Source organism: Salvelinus alpinus, chromosome 34 (genome assembly GCF_045679555.1).
Source record: "Salvelinus alpinus chromosome 34, SLU_Salpinus.1, whole genome shotgun sequence".
NCBI lineage: Eukaryota > Metazoa > Chordata > Actinopteri > Salmoniformes > Salmonidae > Salvelinus > Salvelinus alpinus.
Genome location: NC_092119.1, coordinates 15,915,337 through 15,940,373, shown reverse-complemented (window position 1 = coordinate 15,940,373; position 25,037 = coordinate 15,915,337). Strand labels below are relative to the sequence as shown.

The 25,037-nt window shown below is 44.9% G+C and overlaps 2 protein-coding genes across 18 annotated transcripts in view; one reads left to right on the top strand and one right to left on the bottom strand.

Annotated features, from left to right (window-relative positions):
- The window catches only part of LOC139563863 (SAM and SH3 domain-containing protein 1-like), a 107,249-nt gene extending 90,800 nt beyond the window's left edge, over positions 1-16,449 (top strand). For 5 of the 6 annotated variants that reach the window (XM_071382820.1, XM_071382823.1, XM_071382824.1 and 2 more), the window contains 13 exons: positions 315-430; positions 1,580-1,681; positions 7,770-7,905; positions 8,267-8,554; positions 8,782-9,008; positions 9,393-9,467; positions 9,575-9,721; positions 9,919-10,057; positions 10,374-10,543; positions 10,621-10,824; positions 12,725-12,875; positions 12,988-13,119; positions 15,225-16,449. In XM_071382820.1, the coding sequence (XP_071238921.1) occupies positions 315-430; positions 1,580-1,681; positions 7,770-7,905; positions 8,267-8,554; positions 8,782-9,008; positions 9,393-9,467; positions 9,575-9,721; positions 9,919-10,057; positions 10,374-10,543; positions 10,621-10,824; positions 12,725-12,875; positions 12,988-13,119; positions 15,225-15,697 (2,360 nt within the window). In that variant the 3' untranslated portion in view covers positions 15,698-16,449. The remainder of the gene's footprint in view (positions 1-314; positions 431-1,579; positions 1,682-7,769; positions 7,906-8,266; positions 8,555-8,781; positions 9,009-9,392; positions 9,468-9,574; positions 9,722-9,918; positions 10,058-10,373; positions 10,544-10,620; positions 10,825-12,724; positions 12,876-12,987; positions 13,120-15,224) is intronic. The other variant, XM_071382822.1, reaches the window with a different exon arrangement.
- On the bottom strand, positions 16,447-22,208 carry ddo (D-aspartate oxidase). 12 transcript variants are annotated; one of them, XM_071382830.1, is made up of 8 exons: positions 22,020-22,207; positions 21,509-21,582; positions 19,250-19,448; positions 18,302-18,410; positions 17,911-18,087; positions 17,572-17,731; positions 17,385-17,483; positions 16,447-17,174 (listed from the first exon to the last, which is right to left on the bottom strand). In XM_071382830.1, the coding sequence occupies exons 3-8, from the start codon at positions 19,431-19,433 to the stop codon at positions 16,872-16,874; spliced, it is 1,032 nt and encodes a 343-aa protein (XP_071238931.1). In that variant the 5' UTR covers positions 19,434-19,448; positions 21,509-21,582; positions 22,020-22,207; the 3' UTR covers positions 16,447-16,871. The 12 variants fall into 12 exon arrangements, with proteins under 12 accessions (XP_071238931.1, XP_071238933.1, XP_071238938.1 ...); XM_071382832.1 differs by having other exon boundaries at positions 19,250-19,445; XM_071382837.1 differs by lacking the exon at positions 21,509-21,582 and having other exon boundaries at positions 16,447-17,178; positions 17,389-17,483; positions 22,020-22,208.
- Between the last annotated feature and the right edge of the window lie 2,829 nt (positions 22,209-25,037).

Here is a 25,037-nt window from a genome sequence, read left to right as displayed (position 1 = left end):
GTATGTTTTCGTTTTGGAAATATTCTCTCTCTACCTGCATATTTCTGATCGCACAAATCAGGAAACTGTGTCCCAGTCGCACCGCATCTGAAATCCCAGTCCCACTCCACTGAAACAGTCTTAGTCTCAACGTATCTTTAGTATTTTCCATGTGCTTATTGAAAGGAAGACGGATAGAAGCGATAATGAATAGACGAGAGGTGGAACTGGGATTCGATCCCACACAGGCATGATGTCCTGTGTGGGCAGCGGCTTTCTATATTATCTGTCCCGCTATCTTAACCCTCCGCTGCTACTATACTGCTGTTTCCCAGGCGGCGAGGACATAGGCTTTGTGGCCAGTGACATCACTATGAGTGATGAAGAGCGTATCCAGCTGATGATGATGGTGAAAGAGAAGATGATCAGCGTGGAGGAGGCCCTCGCAAGGGTATGTCACTTCCTGTCTTCATATAGTTTGTGTTTTCTTCCACATACTCTCTTCTCAGAATGTACGGTCCCACTTCAAACAAAGTACAACTTATAAAGGCTTCATAGCGCATACATAAAGGTGTCAGAAGCACTACATAAAGGCGTCAGGGAGCATACATAAAGGTGTCAGAAGCACTACATAAAGGCGTCATGGAGCATCCATAAAGGCGTCATGGAGCATCCATAAAGGTGTCAGAAGCACTACATAAAGGCGTCATGGAGCATCCATAAAGGCGTCATGGAGCATCCATAAAGGCGTCACAAATCATTGATAACCGTATGTCATACTCTATACTGTATACTATATAGCAGGGGTTCTCAAAGTAGCACTGCAGGAGGTTAAACGAGGTACCGCAGGGGGTTAAACGAGGTACTGCAGGAGGTTAAACGAGGTACTGCAGGAGGTTAAACGAGGTACCGCGTCCAGAAGAAATTATAACTTAAACAAATAATAATGTTACTAACAACCGATTAAACAAATTTTGGCCAAGTGTTTGTCCTATATCTAGGAGATATTAGAAAGCTTAGGATGTATATATATTTTTTTTGCGTAGGCACAAAACTACCTTCAGACTTCCATTCAGTCCAGTGACGCCTGTAGGTCAAACCGTTCCGATGCTACAGGTGTTTTCCTGAGAAGACCGATTTTCGCTCTAGCTCTGCCACCTTTCATGACATCGAGGATGTGATGGATTGAGACGCATCCAATGCAAAAAACATATCTCTAGCTTAAACTGAATTTCTTCTCTCCTCCTCTCTGCTTTCTCCTTTCCTCTCCTTTCCTCTCCTCCTTTCCTCCTCTCCCCCTTTCTCCTTTCCTCCTCTCTTCTTTCTCCTTTCCTCTCCTCCTTTCTCCTTTCCTCCTCTCCCCCTTTCTCCTTTCCTCCTCTCTTCTTTCTCCTTTCCTCCTCTCTCCTTTCCTCTCCTCCTTTCTCCCCTTCTCTCCTTTCCTCTCCCCCTCTCTCCTTTCCTCTCCCCCTCTCTCCTTTCCTCTCATCCTCTCCTTTCCTCTCCCCCTCTCTCCTTTCCTCTCCTCCTCTCTCCTTTCCTCTCCTCCTCTCTCCTTTCCTCTCCTCTCCTCCTCTCTCCTTTCCTCTCCTCCTCACAGCTGAAGGAGTTTGAGACCCAGAGCAGACAGACCTGCAGCACTGATCTTACAGAATGGCCTGATGCTCCCAGTCTGACCTTGAATGAGTCCTCCACCAGCAATGTAAGTGTTGATATAAACATGTTGATAGAAGTGTTGTCGCTCTCTATTCTTTGGTTTATGGTGTGTATAGTATCAGTATCTCTGTCCCCCCTCCCTATCACCCTCCCCCCTCCATCTCTCACCCTCTGTCCCCCCCTCTCTCTCACCCTCCGCCCCCCTCCCTCTCTCACCCTCCGCCCCCCCTCCCTCCCTCCCACCCTCCGTCCTCCCTCCCTCCCTCCTCCCTTCCCTCTCACCGTCCTTCCTCCCTCCCTCCCTCTCACCCTCCCTCCCTCCCTCCCTCTCTCTCACCCCCCTCCCTCCCTCTCACCCTCCCTCCCTCTCTCTCACCCTCCCTCCCTCTCTCTCACCCTCCTTCCCCCCTCCCTCCCTCCCTCTCACCCTCTCACCCTCCCTCTCACCCTCCCTCCCTCTCACTCTCCTCCCCCCCTCCCACCCTCCCTCTCTCCTCCCCCCCTCCCACCCTCCCTCTCACCCTCCCTCTCTCCCTCCTTTCCACTCTCACCCTCCTTCTCCCTCCTTTCCCCTCTCCCTCCTCCCCCTTTCCGCACTCTCTCCCTTACCTCCCGCTCTCGCTCCTTCCCCCTCTCAGTCCTCTCTCCTCCCTCCCTCTCCTTCTATTTCTCTCGCCCTCATTCTCTCTCCCTCCTTCCATCCCCCCTCCCTGCTTCCCGCTCTCTCTCTCCTTCCCGCTCTCCCTCCCTCTCACCCTCCTTCCCCCCTCTCTCTCCCTTCTTTCCCCTCTTTCTCTCCTTCCTTCCCTCTCTCTCTCCCTCCTTCCCTCTCTCTCTCCCTCCTTTCCCCTCCCGCTCTCTCCCTCCTTTCCCCTCCCGCTCTCTCCCTCCTCCCCCTCCCGCGTTCTCCCTCCTTCCCCTCCCGCGTTCTCCCTCCTCCCCTCCCGCATTCTCCCTCCTTCCCCCTCCCGCTCTCTCCCTCCTTCCCCACTCTCTCTCCCTACTTCCCCCCACTCTCTCCTACCCCTTCGCTCCTTCCCCCTCGCTCCTACCCCTTCGCTCCTTCCCCCTCGCTCTCCTTCCCTCTCCCTCCTCCCAATTTCTCTCTCCCCCCCCCTCTCTCTCCTCCTTCCCTCATTCTCCCCTCCCTCTCTCCCTCCCTCCGTTACTCCCTTCTCTCTCTCCACATCCCTCTCTCCTCTGACCTTCCTCTACTATTTCTCTCTCCCCACCTCCCTCTCCTATTTCTCTCTCCCCACCTCCCTCTCCTATTTCTCTCTCCCCTTCTCCCCTCCCTCTCTCTCCCTCTTTCTCCCCCTCCCCACTTCCTCAGTCACTCTCCCCTCTTTCTCCCTCCCTCCATCCATCCCCCTCCATCCATCCCCCTCCATCCATCTCCCCATCTCTCTCTCCCTCTCTCCCTCCCTCCCTCTCTCCATGAACCGGGCCCCTGTAACCTGCTCCCCCACTTCAGGCCCTGTCCCAACAGGCATGCCATCCAGGCAGACCGCTATTCATCCCAGTCAAAGCGCCTGCTAACCCCTATTGTGCTGCGTTATGCCGGCCACAGCTCTTTTCTGCATGGTTGTGATTAGGGGGTTCCGGTCCAGCCAACATATTTCAGATTAATCTGGATGGCCTCATTCGGTTTCTCTCTCCGTCATTTCTCCAGTCGTTCTATCCATCCTCCCACTGTCACCCTTCTTTTTTACCACACGCTCTCCGTTTTGTGATTACGTAAGACTATATTGTGTGCAATTCACTTTCTTTGCGCACACTCAAGAACAACAGCACTATACAACTATAGTGCTGCACCCTCGACAACTACTGTGATTATTATTATTTGACCATGCTGGTAATTTATGAACATTTGAACACCTTGGCCATGTTCTGTTATAATCTCCACCCGGCACAGCCAGAAGATGACTGGCCACCCCTCATAGCCTGGTTCCTCTCTAGGTTTCTTCCTAGGTTTTGGCCTTTCTAGGGGGTTTTTCCTACCCACCGTGCTTCTACACCTGCATTGCTTGCTGTTTGGGGTTTTAGGCTGGGTTTCTGTACAGCACTTTGAGATATCAGCTGATGTAAGAAGGGCTTTATAAATAAATTTGATTTGATTAGTGCTGTAAATAATTAAAATATTACTCTCATAATCATTAGAATCTTAACTCTTGTTTTTTTCTTTACAAAGACACAACCTGCATGCTCAAGACGTTGCTGTACCTCTTAGGCAGAATAGGCATCATATTTAATGGTTCAAGATGCTATGCATACTATGATGTAGCCAGTATAAAACCCCTGAATGAAGTGGACATTAAGTGCTCACAGCTCACCAAGATCCAGAGTCTCGCTCTGCTGTGACAAGATTACAAGATGAGCGCTCGTGGTCAGATGTCTGCTTGGCTATATTTTAAGAAATCATAACTATGGTTTCTATTTCTCCTCTGGTCCACAATTGTAGCTTTCACATGTGGTTTCTTTCTCACTAACTCTATGGCTAGCTGTAGCTTTCACATGTGGTTTCCTTCTCACTAACTCTATGGCTAGCTGTAGCTTTCACATATGGTTTCTTTCTCACTAACTCTATGGCTAGCTGTATCTTGTACATATGGTTTCTTTCTCACTAACTCTATGGCTAGCTGTATATTTTACATATGGTTTCCTTCTCACTAACTCTATGGCTAGCTGTAGCTTTCACATATGGTTTCTTTCTCAATAACTCTATGGCTAGCTGTAGCTTTCACATGTGGTTTCTTTCTCACTAACTATGGCTAGCTGTAGCTTTCACATGTGGTTTCCTTCTCACTAACTCTATGGCTAGCTGTAGCTTTCACATATGGTTTCTTTCTCACTAACTCTATGGCTAGCTGTATCTTGTACATATGGTTTCTTTCTCACTAACTCTATGGCTAGCTGTATATTTTACATATGGTTTCTTTCTCACTAACTCTATGGCTAGCTGTAGCTTTCACATATGGTGTCTTTCTCACTAACTCTATGGCTAGCTGTATCTTTTACATATGGTTTCCTTCTCACTAACTATGGCTAGCTGTAGCGTTCACATATGGTGTCTTTCTCACTAACTATGGCTAGCTGTAGCGTTCACATATGGTTTCCTTCTCACTAACTCTATGGCTAGCTGTAGCTTTCACATATGGTTTCCTTCTCACTAACTATGGCTAGCTGTATCTTGTACATATGGTTTCTTTCTCACTAACTCTATGGCTAGCTGTAGCTTTCACATGTGGTTTCTTTCTCAATAACTCTATGGCTAGCTGTAGCTTTCACATGTGGTTTCTTTCTCAATAACTCTATGGCTAGCTGTAGCTTTCACATATGGTTTCTTTCTCAATAACTCTATGGCTAGCTGTAGCTTTCACATATGGTGTCTTTCTCACTAACTCTATGGCTAGCTGTATCTTGTACATATGGTTTCTTTCTCACTAACTCTATGGCTAGCTGTAGCTTTCACATGTGGTTTCTTTCTCAATAACTATGGCTAGCTGTAGCTTTCACATATGGTTTCCTTCTCACTAACTATGGCTAGCTGTATCTTGTACATATGGTTTCTTTCTCAATAACTCTATGGCTAGCTGTAGCTTTCACATGTGGTTTCTTTCTCACTAACTCTATGGCTAGCTGTATCTTGTACATATGGTTTCTTTCTCACTAACTCTATGGCTAGCTGTATATTTTACATATGGTTTCTTTCTCACTAACTCTATGGCTAGCTGTAGCTTTCACATATGGTGTCTTTCTCACTAACTATGGCTAGCTGTATCTTTTACATATGGTTTCCTTCTCACTAACTATGGCTAGCTGTAGCGTTCACATATGGTGTCTTTCTCACTAACTATGGCTAGCTGTAGCGTTCACATATGGTTTCCTTCTCACTAACTCTATGGCTAGCTGTAGCTTTCACATATGGTTTCCTTCTCACTAACTATGGCTAGCTGTATCTTGTACATATGGTTTCTTTCTCACTAACTCTATGGCTAGCTGTAGCTTTCACATGTGGTTTCTTTCTCAATAACTCTATGGCTAGCTGTAGCTTTCACATGTGGTTTCTTTCTCAATAACTCTATGGCTAGCTGTAGCTTTCACATATGGTTTCTTTCTCAATAACTCTATGGCTAGCTGTAGCTTTCACATATGGTGTCTTTCTCACTAACTCTATGGCTAGCTGTATCTTGTACATATGGTTTCTTTCTCACTAACTCTATGGCTAGCTGTAGCTTTCACATGTGGTTTCTTTCTCAATAACTCTATGGCTAGCTGTAGCTTTCACATATGGTTTCCTTCTCACTAACTATGGCTAGCTGTATCTTGTACATATGGTTTCTTTCTCAATAACTCTATGGCTAGCTGTAGCTTTCACATGTGGTTTCTTTCTCAATAACTCTATGGCTAGCTGTAGCTTTCACATGTGGTTTCTTTCTCAATAACTCTATGGCTAGCTGTATCTTGTACATATGGTTTCTTTCTCAATAACTCTATGGCTAGCTGTAGCTTTCACATATGGTGTCTTTCTCACTAACTCTATGGCTAGCTGTATCTTGTACATATGGTTTCTTTCTCAATAACTCTATGGCTAGCTGTAGCTTTCACATATGGTGTCTTTCTCACTAACTCTATGGCTAGCTGTATCTTTTACATATGGTGTCTTTCTCACTAACTCTATGGCTAGCTGTAGCTTTCACATGTGGTTTCTTTCTCAATAACTCTATGGCTAGCGGTAGCTTTCACATATGGTTTCTTTCTCAATAACTCTATGGCTAGCTGTATCTTGTACATATGGTTTCTTTCTCACTAACTCTATGGCTAGCTGTAGCTTTCACATATGGTGTCTTTCTCACTAACTCTATGGCTAGCTGTATATTTTACATATGGTTTCTTTCTCAATAACTCTATGGCTAGCTGTAGCTTTCACATATGGTGTCTTTCTCACTAACTCTATGGCTAGCTGTATCTTGTACATATGGTTTCTTTCTCAATAACTCTATGGCTAGCTGTAGCTTTCACATATGGTGTCTTTCTCACTAACTATGGCTAGCTGTATCTTGTACATATGGTTTCCTTCTCACTAACTATGGCTAGCTGTAGCGTTCACATATGGTGTCTTTCTCACTAACTATGGCTAGCTGTATCTTTCACATATGGTGTCTTTCTCACTAACTATGGCTAGCTGTATCTTGTACATATGGTTTCTTTCTCAATAACTCTATGGCTAGCTGTAGCTTTCACATGTGGTTTCTTTCTCAATAACTCTATGGCTAGCTGTAGCTTTCACATGTGGTTTCTTTCTCAATAACTCTATGGCTAGCTGTAGCTTTCACATATGGTTTCTTTCTCAATAACTCTATGGCTAGCTGTAGCACACGTCATCATGAGCATGTAAAAAGACGGATGTGGAAAAGCTTCTGATCTTATAGCTGTGGTGTGGTACATATACTGTTGATCCACTGTGAGCAAATGTGTTTTTTCTGTCCACTGCTACAGACCCTAAATATGAGACCATATAAGTTCTATCTGATGTAGCCTACTCTGACATGTATTAATTTAGATGGGAAATTCCAGTTTGCAAACCTTTCGTTTTCTCGCACACAACTCTTAGTCAGTGCCTGACCAGAGCCTTTACATCGACTGCAAGTCTACACTCTGGTTTGAACCATCAGTACTTATATTGAGCTCATATGCTGCATGTGGTCTTTACCTCAACAATAATATAGTTAGGTAGGTTTGCCTAGTGGTTAGAGCGTTGGGCCAGTAACCGAAAGGTTGCTAGATCGAATCCCTGAGCTGACAAGGTAAAAATCTGTCGTTCTGCCCCTGAACAAGGCAGTTAACCCACTGTTCCTAGGCTGTCATTGTAAATAAGAATTTGTTTTTAACTGACTTGCCTAGTTAAATAAAACATTTTATTGTGCATTTCCCAGAAAGGGTGAACATTTGTACTTATACAAACTTTACTTATAAGCAAGCCAAATAAACATTATTTTCACAAGTTTAATTTCACTGGTTCTAAGGCTTGAGAACTACTGACTCCTATTATCATCCTCCCCCTCTACCTCTAACTGGGTCTCCTCTCCTTCCCCACTGCTGGCCTTCTAACCTGGTTCGTCTCTCTTCTTCAGCAGTTGTGTGAGCAGTCAGATGGTGAACAGGAGGAGTCTGGGACGTTCAGACGGCTCCATAAGCTGGTCACCTCCAGTCGCAGGGTGCGCAAGAAGCTCATCAGGATCGACGAGTCCAAGAGCCCTGGGTCTGAGGGTGAGACGGGTCACTGCAGTAGTCTTTCATTTATTAAACTACAGTGATATTACATAAAGAATCTCAAAGCGCTTTAAAGCAACAACAAAAAAATTGTCAAGCAATTTTGAAAAACAACATCATTCATGAGATGTGATTGTGACAAGTCCCATTATGGCGTAGATGTGATGCCTTTACATAGTCTGTAGTTTATACCAAACAAACCATTTTGTTGGTCACTTGGTGTGAAAAATATAAATAAAATACCTACTTCTAATCCAAGTTGAGTTGTCATCCATTACACATCGCATTGTCTTGACATTCCCTGACTCTGCCACAAACCTGTCCTTACTACTCCTGCCACCTCCCCTGTCTCTCCCAGAATCTCTGAGCATGGACGGGCCTATCCTGGGTGATGCCATGTCCTCTCTGCCCCTGTACTCTGGGGTTCAGAAGAAGCAGCCTGTGTCTGGTGGGTATCACCACTTTGACTCCCTGGCCTCCTCCCTGCACAACCAGCTGACCTATGACCTTCAAGACTCCGACAACCTGACCACCTCCCCTTCCTCCTCCCCCTCCTTGGACACCTGCAGCAGTGCCACACACACCCACAGTCTGGATACAGTCTCCAGCACCAGCCAGCGGCTGTTCAGAGCCTTCAGTAAGACAGGTGAAGCAAGTCACACAATTTTCCTTCAGGAAAATTACCCTTTTTATTAAGACGTGGTGTTGCTATGAGATTATTAAAACTAAGCTTTTAATTGCTACTTATATCCAGTGCTGGATGTTTTTTTAACATTTTTTATGTGATCTATTTTTGGCGGGTTTTAAACACACTACATTTGTATAAGCAAGAGGATAAGAGTTGAGCACGTTCTCTTCCTGTACTCGGTATAGGAGGATCCAGCCCCAGGAGCTCCAGCCCGGCCTGTAGCCCAGCCTGTAGCCCAGGGAGCCACCCGGACACTGGCCCCAGCGGTGAAGGGAGAGCGACGGGGGCCGGCGGTACTGGTTCCTCCATGTCAGAGATAGAGGTTGGTGGTAGAGGGGATGGACCTAGGATGGCCCGGTCGGTCACGGATGGTGAGATCAGGAGAGTACTCAGCCCACTCAGCTACCATGGCGTGAGTAATCTTTGGCTGCTTTGGAAATGGCGACCGTCAATAGTAGTGCACTATATAGGGAATAGGGTGCCGTTTGGGACGCAACTTTTGTGTGTGGACTGTGTAGTCTATAGCTTTAGTCATGGCCAGTGGCTAGCCTGGGTACTAGTCTAGTTCTGCTACCTTGCCAACTCCTTATTGAAATTAATGTTTGGCTCAACAATGACAGCAATTGAGTTAGCATCTGGGACCAGGCTAGGAGCGGTTGGATGTTCACTCAGTCCAAAACTATCTTCACACAGAACCACAAAGTCCTATATGTTTGATTGATGAAACTGTCAATATGTCTATCATTTGAAAGTGATATTTATCAGGTGATTTTATTGATTTCATCCTTTGTTTCAGAGAACCTGTAGCTTTGGTGGATTTGATCTGACCAACCGGTCCCTGCACATGGTCAACAGTGACCCTGACCTCACTGTAAGTAGTTTCATATTCATTTGATTCATTGAAATGGGATTTTTTGTTTTTCAGTACCTTCGTTTCATGAAGCTTTTCTGTCTCCCCACACTGTATACTAACTTTAGATTAAAGATGGGGATGCCAGTGTGAAAGATGTAGTCAAGTCTCCACCGACAAACCCTCAAATCTCTTTGGGCAAGAAAGTGAAGTCGGTAAAAGAGACCATGAGAAAGCACATCTCCAAGAGATACCACTGCTCTCTCCCCGAGCAGGTATGTCAGACTCCATGCAATTCAATTATCTATGTATGCTAAATGCTCCAGTGGTCAAACTGTACCTACTCTCTAGCTAGTGTCCCTGGTGGCAATTCAATAGACCTGGTTCATGATGATCAAGAGATAAAGCTGGACTAAATATTTAGTAAACATGTAATAACCATGTCTCTGTACCCCCCCCCCCCCCCCTCCAGTCAAGCCCAGACGGTATTTCCAGAGGGCCCCAGTCCCCCCACAGCCTCACAGACACAGACTATCTGGAGAAACCCAAGCTGAAGGCTGGAGGGTCAGTGGAGAGCCTGAGAAGCTCCCTCAGCGGACAGAGCTCCATAAGTAAGTACTGTGTGTGTGGGTGGGGGGGGGGGGTGGGGGGGGGGGTCATCTGTGAGTGTGTGTGTGTGGGGGGTCTAGTAGGTTGGGGGGGATGGGTCTGTGAGTGGGGGGGGGGATCTGTCTAGTGGGGTCGGGGGATGGTTCTGTGTTGTGTCCACATTTGTCTTATATTCCAAAGTGAAACTGTTATTTACAGTGACCAGCAGGCAGAACAGAAAACTCTAGCCCCCTACCAACCTGCATGTTCATTTACCATAGATCTCAATGTGGTTTAGAGATCATTTGAATGGCTCCTCTCATCTCTTATTGTTTACAGGTGGTCATACGGTGGGCACCACCGACTCCTCCAACAGCAACAGAGGGAGTGTGAAGTCTGAGGATGGAGAGGAGGATGAGCCTCCCTACAGAGGACCCTTCTGTGGTCGAGCCATAGTGCACACGGACTCCACCCCCAGCCCCTACGACACTGACTCTCTCAAACTGAAGGTAAAATGCACGCACGCATGCACGTACACACACATTATCCAAACGAACGAATCACAGTGACTGTTCCTGATTTGCAGAGAGGTGATGTCATTAACATCATCGGCAAGCCTCCAATGGGGACGTGGATGGGCCTGCTGAACAATAAGGTGGGGACGTTTAAGTTCATCTACGTGGACGTTCTGGCTGAGGAAGACAAACCTAAACACCCTCGACGTAGGAGGAAGGGAGGGCAGCCCAAACCCACCTCTGTAGAGGAACTCCTGGAGCGCATCAACCTCAAAGTAATGACTTTACTTCTACTAGACTAACTCATAGTCATGACTAGTACTAGACTAACTCATAGTCATGACTAGTACTAGACTAACTCATAGTCATGACTAGTACTAGACTAACTCATAGTCATGACTAGTAGTACAGGTATTCAGAAACTGGGGGATGCCAAATAAAAATGTAATTCACTCTTAATTCAAAAACATAATATATAGCCTCGTTTCACTGCCAAAAATAAAATTAAACCATCTAGTGTTCAGGGAAATAACAACACAATGTCAAAACAGGTAGCCTAGTCAAATAATTAACATCCAATCACATTAACCGCTACTCTCTCGCGGGAATTCCACTAACGATCCGTATGTAGCCAAACGTAGCTGCTGCTCATGTTGGTATCTGTACTGATGCCACAAAAGCCATGACAGGGAGACATAGTAGAGTGGTAACGCGCGTGCACGCCACTTGGGTACATTGCAGCATCCACCGAGGGGCTCTTGCTGCCAAGGGAATGCCTGACTGCTTGAAAGACGTTTTGGACACTACAGTGACAATGGTTAACTTTGTTAAAGCAAGGCCCCTGAACTCTCGTGTATTTTCGGCACTATGCAATGATATGGGCAGCGACCATGTAATGCTTTTACAACATACAGAAGTGCGCAGGTTATCAAGGGGCAAAGTATTGACACTTTGTTTTTAATTGAGAGACGAGCTAAAAGTTTTCTTTACTGACCATAATTGTCACTTGTCTGACCGCTTGCATGATGACGAGTTTCACACGACTGGCCTATCTGGGTGATGTTTTTTCTCGCCTGATTGATCTGAATCTAGGATTACAGGGACTCTCCAACTATATTCAATGTGCGGGACAAAATTGAGGCTATGATTTTCTGTCTGCATTAACAAGGACAACACACAGGTCTTTCCATCATTATATGATTTTTTTCTGTGCAAATTAACTCAAGCTTACAGACAATGTCAAATGTGATATAGCGAAGCACCTGAGTGAGTTGGGTGCGCAATTACGCAGGTACTTTCCCGAAATGGATGACACAAACAACTGGATTCGTTATTCCTTTCATGCCCTGCCTCCAGTCCACTTACCGATATCTGAACAAGAGAGCCTCATCAAAATTGCAACAAGCGGTTCTGTGAAAATGTAATTTAATCAGAAGCCACTGCCAGATTTCTGGATTGGGCTGCGCTCAGAGTATCCTGCCTTAGCAAATCACGCTGTTAAGACACTGACGCCCTTTCCAACCACAGACCTATGTGAGAGTGGATTCTCGGCCCTCACTAGCATGAAACTAAATACAGGCACAGACTGGGTGCGGAAAATTAATTGAGACTCTCCAATACAACCCAACATTGCAGAGTTATGTGCATCCTTTCAAGCACACCCTTCAAATTAACCTGTGGTGAGTTATTCACAGTTTTCGATGAACAAATAAGGTTTTATATGTAAGATGGTTAAATAAAGAGCAAAATTATTGATTATTATTATTTGTGCCCTGGTCCTATAAGAGCTCTTTGTCACTTCCCACGAGCCGGGTTGTGACAAACTCACTCTCCTTATGTTTAATAAATGTAACGTATAGTGTGTGTGTGGCGGGCTTAATAAATAAACAATTAATTAATAAATAAATACTTATTTTCTTATTTTTTCTCTCATTTTGTCTGTCATAGTTGAAGTGTACCTATAATGAAAATTACAGGCCTCTCTCATCTTTTTAAGTGGGAGAACTTGCACAATTGGTGGCTGACTAAATACTTTTTTGCCCCACTGTATGTACAGACGCTCACACGTGAATGCTGTTAAGATCCTCCTCCTTTTGATGTTTATTTTAAATTTACGTTGGCTACGTGACCAAAGCCTACCCTGTCACCCCTCTGTCCTTCTCACCCCTCCCCCAGGAGCACCTGCCTACCTTCCTGTTTAACGGCTATGAGGACCTGGACACCTTGAAGCTTCTAGAAGAGGAGGATCTAGATGAGCTCAACATCAGAGACCCTCAACACAGAGCTGTGCTGCTCACTGCTGTGGAGCTAATTCAGGAGTACGACGGTTAGTACACACACCCCCACACATACCCCCACACATACCCCCACACATACTCCCACAAACACAATTTGTTGTATGACGGATGTCCCTCTGCTGGGGGTGTTGTATCCTACAGGTAGCAGCGACCAGGACCATGGCGGCCAGTCAGGGGGTTCTCAGGAGAAGCTGTTACTGGACCGTAGCGGCCTACTGGGGGACTCCCCACGAGACTCTGGCTGTTATGAGAGCAATGAGAACCTGGAGAATGGTAACGACAGCCTGACTTGACTCTGACTCTCCTCTTTCACATCTTCATCCACTTCTTGCTGCCATGAGTCTTCTCCAAACTCTTCATCCTCTAAGGGCTGCCATGAGTCTTCTACAACCTCTTCATCCTCTAAGGGCTGCCATGAGTCTTCTCCAAACTCTTTATCCTCTAAGGGCTGTCATGAGTCTTCTCCAACCTCTTCATCCTCTAAGGGCTGCCATGGGCTCCATTCTTCACTCATAGCTTGAGCATTCCAAACTGAGTTCTGAGGCCCCTGAGAGAGAGAGAGAGACTTGGCTGTAGCGCATTGTTTCATCTTATATTTTTATTTTTTATTTCAATGTGACTTTCTTCTGTTTCTCTGCATCGTGGGAGTAAAGGACTCTCTTATCACCAGACAGTGCTCTTCCCATCAACTCTGTACTCTACTGCCCTCCATCTGCAGGCATCTATAGTCATCTGGGCAAATATTCAGTGTCTCCGGGTAGGACTGCTGATATTGGATCAGTTTTGACTTTTAGATCCGATTTAATATGATTATATAGACAGCAGGGGGGACCTGATCCTTGATCAGCACTCCTACTCGGAGACAATTTTTCTTATTTTTCTTTGCAATAATTAATTTTCCATTCAACCAGAACGGAGGCGAACTGATGAGAGGGTATCGATCTAGCTCTGCCTGTGTATAAGGGAGAGGAGAGCTAACCCTCCTACACTCACTCACTCCACTATCTCCAGAGACCTGTACAATGTGTTCTGTAGAGCTGTTTCTGGACCTACACAGGAATAGATCGGTCTTTGCATTGGCTGAAAATGGTAACTGCTGTAGTAAGAAAAGAAGAAAAAGAAGACTTCTCAGTACTACTTACATATATTTACTGTGGAAGCTTTATTTGATAACTATACCTTTCTTATTGTGGTTATTTGCTTTGGTTTTAGTCTTTAAAATTACGGTGATGATATATGAAGGCTGTTGTGAATGTCATCAGCCCTAGTGGAGAGTTTATGACGAGGATTTTCCACACCTGTATATTTCTCTAGATTTGTGCTGTTTTTGTGTTCATATTTAGTTCAGAACCATGTAATGTAGCACAATATGATGTGCCTAAAGCCAGACCTGCTTCATGCAAGATTCTGAGTTAGTAAATGGTTCAATTATTGATCCCGGGCTGTGTCACAGCCGTCCGGGAGACCCATGAGGAGGCGGCACACAATTGGCCAAGCGTCGTCCGGGTTAGGGGAGGGTTTGGCCGGCCGGGATGTCCTTGTCGCATCGCGCTCTAGCGACTCCTGTGGGCGCATGCACGCTGACACGGTCGTCAGTTGGACTGTTTTTCCTCCGACACATTGGTGCAGCTGGCTTCCGGGTTAAGCGAGCAGTGTGACTTGGCAGGGTCGTGTTTTGGAGGACACAAGGCTTTCGACCTTTGCCACTCCCGAGTCTGTACGGGAGTTACAGCGATGGGACAAGACTAACTACCAATTGGCTATCACGAAATTGGGGTGACAAAGGGGTAAAAATTAAAAAAATGATTTACTTGTTAAAATGGTGGTGCAACATTTTTGTACAATAATTGTGGGTGCATCAAAATACATAGTTGTGACTGAAAAAAATGACAAATGTTTATAAGATAAGCTGTGTGTTATAGCTGACGATACGTTCAAATCAGTGTTACATACAACTCATGGCGCTCTTCTGATGGTAGGAGTTATACTGGTCTAGCTATGTCTGTCCCAAATGGCACCCTATTCCTTATCTAGTACGCTGCTTTTAACCAAGACCAATAGTGCACTACATGGCGCCATTACTACATTGGGGAATGGGGCGCCATTTGGGACATGACCAGTCTTTGAGCAGTTCTAAAGTGTGCCACTGTCATAGTGGAGCCCGAGAATGAAATAAACTACTCAGTGGTTTACTAGACCGGTCTGCCTGCTTATTTCTCTCACCAGTCATCTCTACTGGACATCATGCTTCATATTCCCGTCAGCTTTCACAATACAATAAATGCTTCTTTTTTTTACAGTTCTGTTTCCGTCCATGTATTTCAGCTCCTCTGAAAAGACCGGCATATTAATCCATTAACAATGCCTGTTTGTTTCAGGAGGGAGGGGCAAAAAGACATCTTCCATGAGCAGGTCCTCGTCAGGTTTTGAGTCCAGTCACCTCCCTTCACCAGAGAACCCCAGCCTCCCCTTCAACCTCCCCCTGACTCACCCCAGCAAAACCACCCTACAGACCAGATCAGAGAACCAGGCCTCTACCTTACCATCTCTAATAGTCCCCATGACCAGCTACAACCTGAGACCAGAGCGGGGCCAGAGCCATCACAGAGACACCCATATAGCCATGAAGATGCTGAGGAGCTGGAGCTGGAGCTGTGAGGAGCTGTGGCTGGGAGGTAGGCCTAGTCCCACAGCCCTGGGGCTACTGCGGCCTTGCCTCTCCCTGGGGGAGCTCCACTCAGACCTGAGCCTCCACACCACTGAACACACCCTGGAAGACCTAGAGCCAGCTCATACCACCATGTCCAAGGGGCGCAGGGAGAACCTACACAAGAGGCTCTACCGCACCTAAGACACTCAGAAGGACCCTACCCACCCACACAACCACTGCTCAACACACCTTGTAGTGTTCTGTCTTGTATGTTAGTTGAACATGGAAATTCCCAGGTTAACAGACCTTCCACGCACATACCTCAATATCCCCTCCATCACGGGGATGTAGGCCCAAGCATCGTTTAGCCTTCCCTGTCAAACCCAAACCCATGTGTACCATCACCCCTCAGCAATGACAAGTGACTAGAATAGTGCCTCTGAACACTTTTCTTTAGACAGCACCTCTTTAGAGGATGTATATAGTTATTACAAAGGAGCAACTCAGCCCTGCACCTCAGACTGACCGTGCAGACACTCCTCCCTAGTCTGAAGCCGACAGGACTCAGTCTGCTGTGGGAAGGAAAACGACACCTGTCAGGTCGGGATCCATCCTGGAGATATCTGACAACAGAGCCCTTCTCTGACAAGATAAATGGGCTCTCACCACATATACAGTACTATGGTAGTGCTAAGAAGATGTGTCGAAGACCACAGGCCCCAGCTGGAGGTTTACAGACTGATAACTGACAAAAAATATATCTTACTGCAGCTTACTGGGTTTCCTGTCATATTTCAACTTTAACCCTGTTTGATTCTAAACTAGTATGAACATTGCCAAGCTGTAAGTTATGTAAATACTGTATATGAAATACTGTGACTGAGGACTACAGTAATAAACCGCATTTGTTTTATTAAGATATTTGAGTGTGATTAAAGCAATACAAAAAACAAGGTCTTTTATTTTTATTTTTATGGAAAGTTAGAATTGATTAAATCAGACATCTGAACATGAAACATAAGACAATATTTACTATCACTTAGTGAAATGTCAAGTCCCTGTACCTTTAACTATTCTACCTCAGCCATTATCAATTGCTTGTCTGAAATATCCTTCTCTAAGGGGTTTTGCCACTTCTAAACGGCAAAGTCTATTAATTCAATGTCATTCATCTGGGTAGCTTCCATAATATTCAGATGACATAATTCAAATAACTTTTCACTGTGGAGATTTCATTCATCAAGTAAGCAAAATCGTATCGCTTTCATTTCATTAATGTGCAATGGCAGCAGGTATCACTAATTGGTGCAGATCAAGTAATTATATCATACAGTTATTTAGAAACGATTTCTATGGCAGAGTATCTGCGTAGTGTTCACAGCCTGGCCCTGGGGCGCATCTCATGGAGACACTTCCTGACCAGCCCCAGTGCTTCCAGGGCCGTGCCCCAGCTCAGAGTGACCCCCCAGCCCCCATGGCCGTAGTTATGTACCACCGGTACCTGTCGGCTCCCCAGGAGGACCATCTCTCTCTCCACCCGGACGTTCTTCCTACTGGGTCTCAGCCCCACAGACACCCCCAGGACCCTGGCCCTGCTTAGGGACGGCTCCAGTCTGCTACAGCGCTCCAGGATGTCCTGGCTGTCCTCTGGGTCCACTTCCAGGCGCCAGTCGTCCACCTGCCTACAGAGCCAATCAGCCACACAAAAAGATAACTGTCTCTCTTCTAGAGAGCATACAGACTGAACTTGTAGTGAACGTGATGTTTTGTGGTAATTAGTGCATCCCCCTTCCTACAATATCATTACGTAATGTGTTTATTTCAGAGTATTCCTCAGGTAAACCGCATCTCATTTCATGATGCAATTATGTTTTCTAATAAACTTGACTTGCCTGGTGCCGCCCACTGTCACGCTGTGCATCCCTGGGTAGATATAGGACTGCCCTTCCCCATCCCGGATGAAGTGTTGGAGCCACGGGGCCTGGACCTTCAAATAATATGGATGTTTATGGTCATATACAGCACAATGAAATGCTTATTCACAAGCTCTCTTAGGTGTGTGTGTGTATACACACATTGAGGACCTGCCCCCTGACAGGGTAGACCTCAGAGTCCCCTACTAGAGTCTTGGCGCCCAGACCGGAGCAGTTGACGATGACGTCGTAGCCCTGGCTGCTTAGTTCCTGGAGGTCGTTTACTTTCTGCTTCACAACCTGGCCTCCTGCTTTTCTAAACCTAAAACAACACTTTTTAAAGTCAGAAAAGATTTGAAACAGAGAAAAAAGCAAACATCTATATGTTAATTCAGGAAGTACATAGAGTAGCTGTTACAATGTTTTTTGATACAGTAACCGTTAATAGATTAACACATGACTATAGTATAGAAGTAAAACAAGCTAAGACCAAGAATTGACCTCTTCTCCATCCATCGCAGGTAGTTGGAACATTCACATTTCACTGTGGTGAACGCCTGGCCAAACTTGTGATCGGGAAACCGTTTCAGTTCACGGTCTGTCATGATTCGGAAACCCAGCACAAATGCAGACCAGAATGGCACCTTATCCGCAGGGAGCTCCTTGTGTATTTGCCATCTAAAAAATATATAATCAATACCAGTTATAACCAAACCCCTTCACAGTGGTGAGCATTTTCAACCAGTAGGACTTATGTCAGAGAACTATTGAACTGGCTGTAATGTGTGTTTCAGAAATGGCACCCTATTCCCTATAGTGCACTTCTCTTCTGGCTCCGGTCAAAAGTAGTGCACTATATAACATCCATTCCTTTATGGTTGAGGATCCTTACCCTGAGCTGAGCAACACCCCAGCCTCTGATGCCTGTTCTGATTGGGCAATAGCCAGCAGGTGATCAATCGTCTCCTTGAACCACCTCTGCTGCTGTTCCAGAGGGATATCTGGGGGAGAGAGAGATGTAGGGGGGAGGGAGGAATGTAGAGGGGGGGGGGGGGTGTAGGGGGGAGAGAGAGGGATGTAGGGGGGAGGGAGGAATGTAGGGGGGAGAGGGATGTAGAGGGGGGAGAGAGAGGGATGTAGGGGGAGGGAGGAATGTAGGGGGGGAGAGGGATGTAGGGGGGAGGGAGGAATGTAGAGGGGGGGTGTAGGGGGGAGAGAGAGGGATGTAGGGGGGAGGGAGGAATGTAGGGGGGAGAGGGATGTAGAGGGGAGGGAGGAATGTAGAGGGGGGAGAGGGATGTAGGGGGGAGGGAGAAATGTAGGGTGGGAGAGGAATGTAGAGGGGGGAGAGAGATGTAGGGGAGGAGAGAGAGGGATGTAGGGGGAGGGAGGAATGTAGGGGGGGAGAGGGATGTAGGGGGGAGGGATGTAGGGGGGGGGGGGGAGGAATGTAGAGGGGGAGGGGGGATGTAAAGGAAGGGAGAGAGGGAGAGAGAAGAAGGGCGGGAGGGACAGGGGGAGAGAGAGAGACAGAGGGAGGGAGAGACGGAGGGAGGGAGAGAGAGAGACAGGGAGGGAGGGGGAGAGAGGGAGGGAGTAAAAGTCACATCAACTGGGGATGATATTTTCGGATGAATTTACTTAAAGTAAATTATGAAATAATGAATTTACCATTAACACACAATGCAGTAACATATAGGCCTCGTACACTAAAAGCATATATAGTGAAAAGTTCAACATCCTATTGTCTGCCAATTCACATGAAGTGGTCAGAAACCAATAAAAAATAATGACTGTTAATGAACTTAATTAACTGGATAAAGAGATGCCCATGTCTCACCTGGGAACGGTGAGCAAATCAGGATCCCAGCAGCCACGTCGCTGGTGGTGTCTGGGGTAAACCTGTCAGCTATGAGGGTCACAGAGCAGTAGGGGAGGGCCTCAGCGATGCACACAGCTGTGGAGAAGCCAACCACACCTCCACCCACCACCACGACTGTCATACTCTTCATCACACTCTTCATCACAGGATGATTCTGCTGGGAGAAAAACAACATAATGGAAAGTTGTAATACTTGTACTGCGTTATACTGTGTATACAGTGCCTTCGGAAAGTATTCCGACCCCTTGACTTTTTACACATTTTGTTACGTTACAGCCTTATTCTAAAATGGATTAAACAAAAGTATTTCCTCAGCAATCTACTCACAATACCTCATAAGTATACAGACCCTTTGCTATGAGACTCGAAATTGAGCTCAGGTGCATCCTGTTTCCATTGATCCTCCTTGAGATGTTTCTAGATCTTGATTGGACATGATTTGGAAAGGCACACACCTGTCTATATAAAAGGTCCCACAGTTGACAGCGCATGTCAGAGAAAAAAACAAGCCATGAGGTCAAAGGAATAGTCCGTAGATCTCCGAGACAGGATTGTGTTGAGGCACAGATCTGGGGAAGGGTACGAAAACATTTCTGCAGCATTGAAGGTCCCAAGAACACAGTGGCCTCCATCATTCTTAAATTGAAGAAGTTTGTAACCACCAAGACTCTTCCTAGAGCTGGCCGCCCAGTCAAACTAAGCAACCGGGGGAGAAGGGCCTTCATCTGGGAGGTGACCAAGAACCCGATGGTCACTCTGACAGAGCTCTAGAGTTCCTATGTGGAGAAGGTTCCTGAAGGACAAACATCTCTGTAGCACTCCACCAATCAGGCCTTTATGGCAGAGTGGCCAGACGGAAGCCACTCCTCAGTAAAAGGCACATGACGGCCCGCTTGGAATTTGCCAAAAAGGCACCTAAAGACTCTGACCATGAGAAAAAAGATTATCTGACTTGATAAAACCAAGATTGAACTCTTTGGCCTCAATTTAATAAATTTTCGAACAAGGTTGTAACCTAACAAAATGTGGAAAGTCAAGGGGTCTGACTAGTTTCCGAAGGCACTGTATACCTTGTTAAAGCACCTGTAGGTGATACAGGAAGGGGAGTATGATCAAATGCAAAATCCATATCAAAATAGCAGTGCAAGTGTCGCAGCCCGGCCGCGCCCGGGAGACCCATGAGGTGGCTCACAATTGGCCCAGCGTCGTCCGGGTTAGAGGAGGGTGTGGGGGGAGAAAGGGGTGGGAAAAAAACTTAAACAGCATTGCAGTGTTCCAGTCCTACGTGTTTATTTTTGATCCCAGCCCCGTCGCTGCATCAGGCCTTTTGCCTCTTGGTAGGCCATCATTGTAAATAAGAATTTGTTCTTTATTGACTTGCCTAGTTAAAGGTTACATTTATATATATATATATATATATATAACACAAGGCTAAAGTTTAAGGATACGTTGGTTGGTTAATGTCAATTAAATGACAATGGGCTATTTGTACATACACTAACCACTCGACTCAATTAAGTGTTAAACATTCAACCTTTTGATTTATCTGGATGAAATATATCCAACACTGCTTGGGATTTTGAAGTTAAATACAGCAAGTTGAAAAAAAAATGTAATAACCCTTTTGAAGCTTCAGTAACCAGTCGCCTGTGGTATTTTGGATACAGTAATTGCAGGATACTGCAGTTATACCGCATTTTGTCTGCAATATTTTTTCTTAAGGGCATTTACATAAAACACTGCTATTTGCCCATATTCTATTATGATGCCTAACAGAACTTCTCCAACGAATGTTTTGACCTACGTGCAGGCTGTGCAAGGTCACAATGTATCAAACTAATTTACTACTCTGCATAATGAACAGCCAAATCATTGTAATAGAATTCTCCATCAGGCTAGTTTGTATCTGTGGGATGCGCAGATAGATGATCAGTTCCCCTCCCCCAACCTTATCCATTAGTGGGGGAAATGCAAAACTGACCCAAGATCAGCGTCTAGAGGCAACTTCACCCTACTCTGCGGTGTTAAAGTCCTGAAAGTAATCAAATAAATCCTGTGTGCCTTTATGAGTTTGCATCCAGCCAACTACTGATGAGCCATGAAGTGGTGACGTTTTTTTTTTATTCATCCAAAGAATCTGGTAATAACCATATTGTGTTCATAGTGTACTGTAGGAGAACTACAAACACAGTTATGGCATATAAAAAGGCTACTAACCTACTACATGTCTCTTGTAAAAGGTTGTCCAACATTCTTCAAGTTGACCTTACAGAGAGCAGACGTCATATCGCCTATAATAAAGATTCGCCTACAATTAAACTAGAACCTGAACTAAATTTCAAACAATTATGTGAGAGTGGACTACAATAAACAGTTGTTTGCTAGACAACAACAAAGGATAAATAAATGGTGGGACAGGAAAATTGTACCAAACAGAGCGTATTACGATCAGTGGCTCACATCTGCGCATGCTTGAGATTTTAAGCATAACTCATACATAGTCCACAGACGCGATAGCCCGGCATCCCATTGCCACATGCTGCGTTGAAATGCCAGTCGGAACTAGGATACTGACATTTCTGACTTGCTAACTGGTTGTAGTTATACACATGCAGCGTGCACAACAAGTTAGCAAGTCGATGAGTTCCGAGTAACGACTAGCACGTGACCGCAGCAATAGCTGGCTCTGAGACCACAATCCGCAGGGCACTACTGCCCGAACACGCACCTTCCCACAATTCCCAACCAACGCGTCTCAGGTACACGTCCTCTGTGTTGACAGTTGGAGAAATTGCTTGAGCTGCGCTGAGAATTCGACAAGTATAAAAGCCAACGGTCCAATATTCTAGAACACTGCTGTTGGACTATGATTAGCCCAAGCGTCCGCATGCTGGTCGTCACTAGTTACTACAGCCACAAAATCACAACCCCGCCTATTTCTACCATTTTATCATCTTAGAATCTGATTTTAAACCGAACCTTAAATTTAGACCATAAAGCAATTGTTGTTTTCGTGAATTATTACAATATAGCTAATCTTGACCTTGACTGTAGTAACTACTAGAAACCCACATGCTTCCCATTTGAAACATTTGGGGAAAGCTTGTGTATATTGTAATGAAATAGCAGGGAGCATGCTCGTGCGGCAGAGTCGTTATCCGCGCTTATAAACCCAGGGTCGTTACAATATATTATGAGGACATTTTATGAAGTTTTTGTCCGTTGGTCTTCTGGTGCTTTCAAGACAACTGGGAACTAGGAAAAAATATTTTCCAAGTTGGAGCTAGTTTTTTTCTTTCGAGTTCCCAGTTCTATTGAACACAAGGATATCGGAGATTGAGTTCCCAGTTGTTTTGAACGCACCATTCGGCAAGGTTTTCTTTCGGCTGTTCATGCACACGATATTTTTTCGGCGATTGGTCAACAGTAGGGTGTTCAATTAAGTTGAATTAACTTCAATTAAGTGTTTGTCATTCAACGAGAGACGAATCGTTTTCATTCCATTTTTTTTTTTCGATTGAGAAATACTGCACCAAACATCTGAGATGTAAAATTGTGCGACTAAGATATCCTGGACAAAAACGTCAATGAATGACAGATTTTTTGGGGTTTTCTTTGTTTAATTCTGACTATTTTGAGAAAATATATACTAGTTACGGCGTCTCAAGATGGACTAACAGTCTGCCGCTTCTCGTTTTTCAAGGGAAGGTATTTTAAAGGAGTATGCACGCACATGCGGAGGATTTTACCAACGTTTTTTTAAACTGACCCAAGAAAGACCGGAACCTGTCGTTTCCAATGGGAGCAAATGAATCATAGTGGATAGAATAAGCAAGGATATAGGCAGAGCCAAGCACGAGCTAGTGAGATCCTATTGGCTCGTTTTAGCATTTATTCGCACATTTTCGCTAGGGAACACCTAGCCCTTGCGCTCCTTCCAAACAACACTTCTTTTTTTTTTTTTACTTTGGAAAAGGGGTAAAGTCTACAAAACGCAGTCCACTCTGTTTGTTACAGATAATAGTTTTGGAAACAGAAAACTGTATGAAGATCAAATGTTCCATCAATGAGCAAAGTAGCAGAATGTTGGACAAAATACATCTCGCTCCTTATTTTCCCTCTGCCGGCCACTGGTTTTCCCCTCATCACCATATTTGGTAGTTAGTGGAAACGCCAACCGGATGCTTCACATTTATACATCCGGTGAAATATCTGGCTCATTGTTCAACGGGTGTAAAGCCACAGAATAATCTCCGTCTCGCGATAGTCTGAACGAAGGCGAGAGAAGGGTAGTTACCACAGCCACAAAGTCGTAAACGCCCGCATACGCGACCAATCCGATGAGGGAGTGTGATGGCGGTGATTGTACACTAGATTACGGTAAATTGCCGTTTATGCCGCCCATTTGTAACTCGCTTGTGGGCGTGCTGGCAGCATGTTCGATCGTGCGTCAAGAATTCAGCATAGCAAGTTTGTATGAAGGTCTGGTTATTAAATTGATACATAGTTCAATAGTAATATCCTCTAAAACGCTCAGGTGACACACTTTGCTGCCCTGTTTCCAATTGTCCACATGGCTGGGAGAATCTATTCAAGTAAGTAAAAAACGATGTGTTATTAGCTAACTAGCTACAGGGCAGACTAACTCAAATGAGCTTACCAGCTATCTAGCCAACTTCACATACTGTATAGATGGATAGCTAAGTGAATGAAATATCACCATCAAACGTTACCTAACACCGAGGTAAAGACAGTTTCAAGTTCGATATTCGACGGATATTCGCGCTCTCAAACCTCAATAGCTTTCAAACCACTTGATCCACAGACTCCAAATAAATGTCATGATGTTGGAAAAATTGCCCACAACATTGCACAGGTCTTATTTTCACGATTTAGACATTAATTTGCTTTCCAAAGCTAATAAACATGTGGAAATGTGAGCAACGTTTTGTATTCCTATTTGAATTAGTTAGGGAGTGTGAACAAAGTACACACTTTTTTTACATTCAAATTTCAATAGCTCCTTGGTCATGTGACCTAATGTCCGCTGACTACCCTTCTATATTGCACACTCTTGTGTACTGTAAAATCATGCGGTGTAACGTACATTTTTCCTAGTTTCAAATTTGCAATAGCTCCTTGGCCATGTCAATTACACACCTAGGAAGCGTGCAGTGGATATACACCCATATTGCATAACCTCTAGTTATGTATCGTCTATATTGTTGTACATTATTATTAGTTTGACAATTAGGGGGTTCAGTCCTCTTTTCTTTAATATTTATCTACAATAATTGATAGTTCTAAGTACTTATTTTCCCTGTTTTTTATTTTTCCACGGTATTTACAATAGGAGAGAGACAGATAATATCTCCTTTCGTCGTTAATATCAACCATAAAGGAAAAGGGCAAAGTACGAGAGTCATGCTATTAATTGTCCAAAGCAGAGCTAGAGAGTGAGCTAGTGAGGTAGGCTGCAGTGGGTTTGTTGGTCAATACATATACTGAACATGTAACCACAGTAGTGCCCAGTAAATAAAAATATAATATTGACAAATTAAACAAATTGTAGACCTTTAATCTTTTTCAACATGTCAACAGACACTTAATTTAAATTAATTATGAAACATTTCACAGTGTTAACTTTCTCTTTATCCCTGGTTGATGTACATGTCAGAGCCTCTTCAGTGTGGATGGGGTATAGCATACATTTTCAACAACAAAGACTGCACTTCCAGTTTGTGTT

Coding starts and splice junctions, on each gene's coding strand:
- ddo (XM_071382837.1), bottom strand. CDS start 19,433: ATGAAGAGTGTGATGAAGAGTATGACAGTCGTGGTGGTGGGTGGAGGT. Junction 18,088..18,301: donor GGGGTGTTGCTCAGCTCAGG/GTAAGGATCCTC, acceptor TATATTTTTTAG/ATGGCAAATACACAAGGAGC. Junction 17,484..17,571: donor TCAGGGGGCAGGTCCTCAAT/GTGTGTATACAC, acceptor TATTATTTGAAG/GTCCAGGCCCCGTGGCTCCA.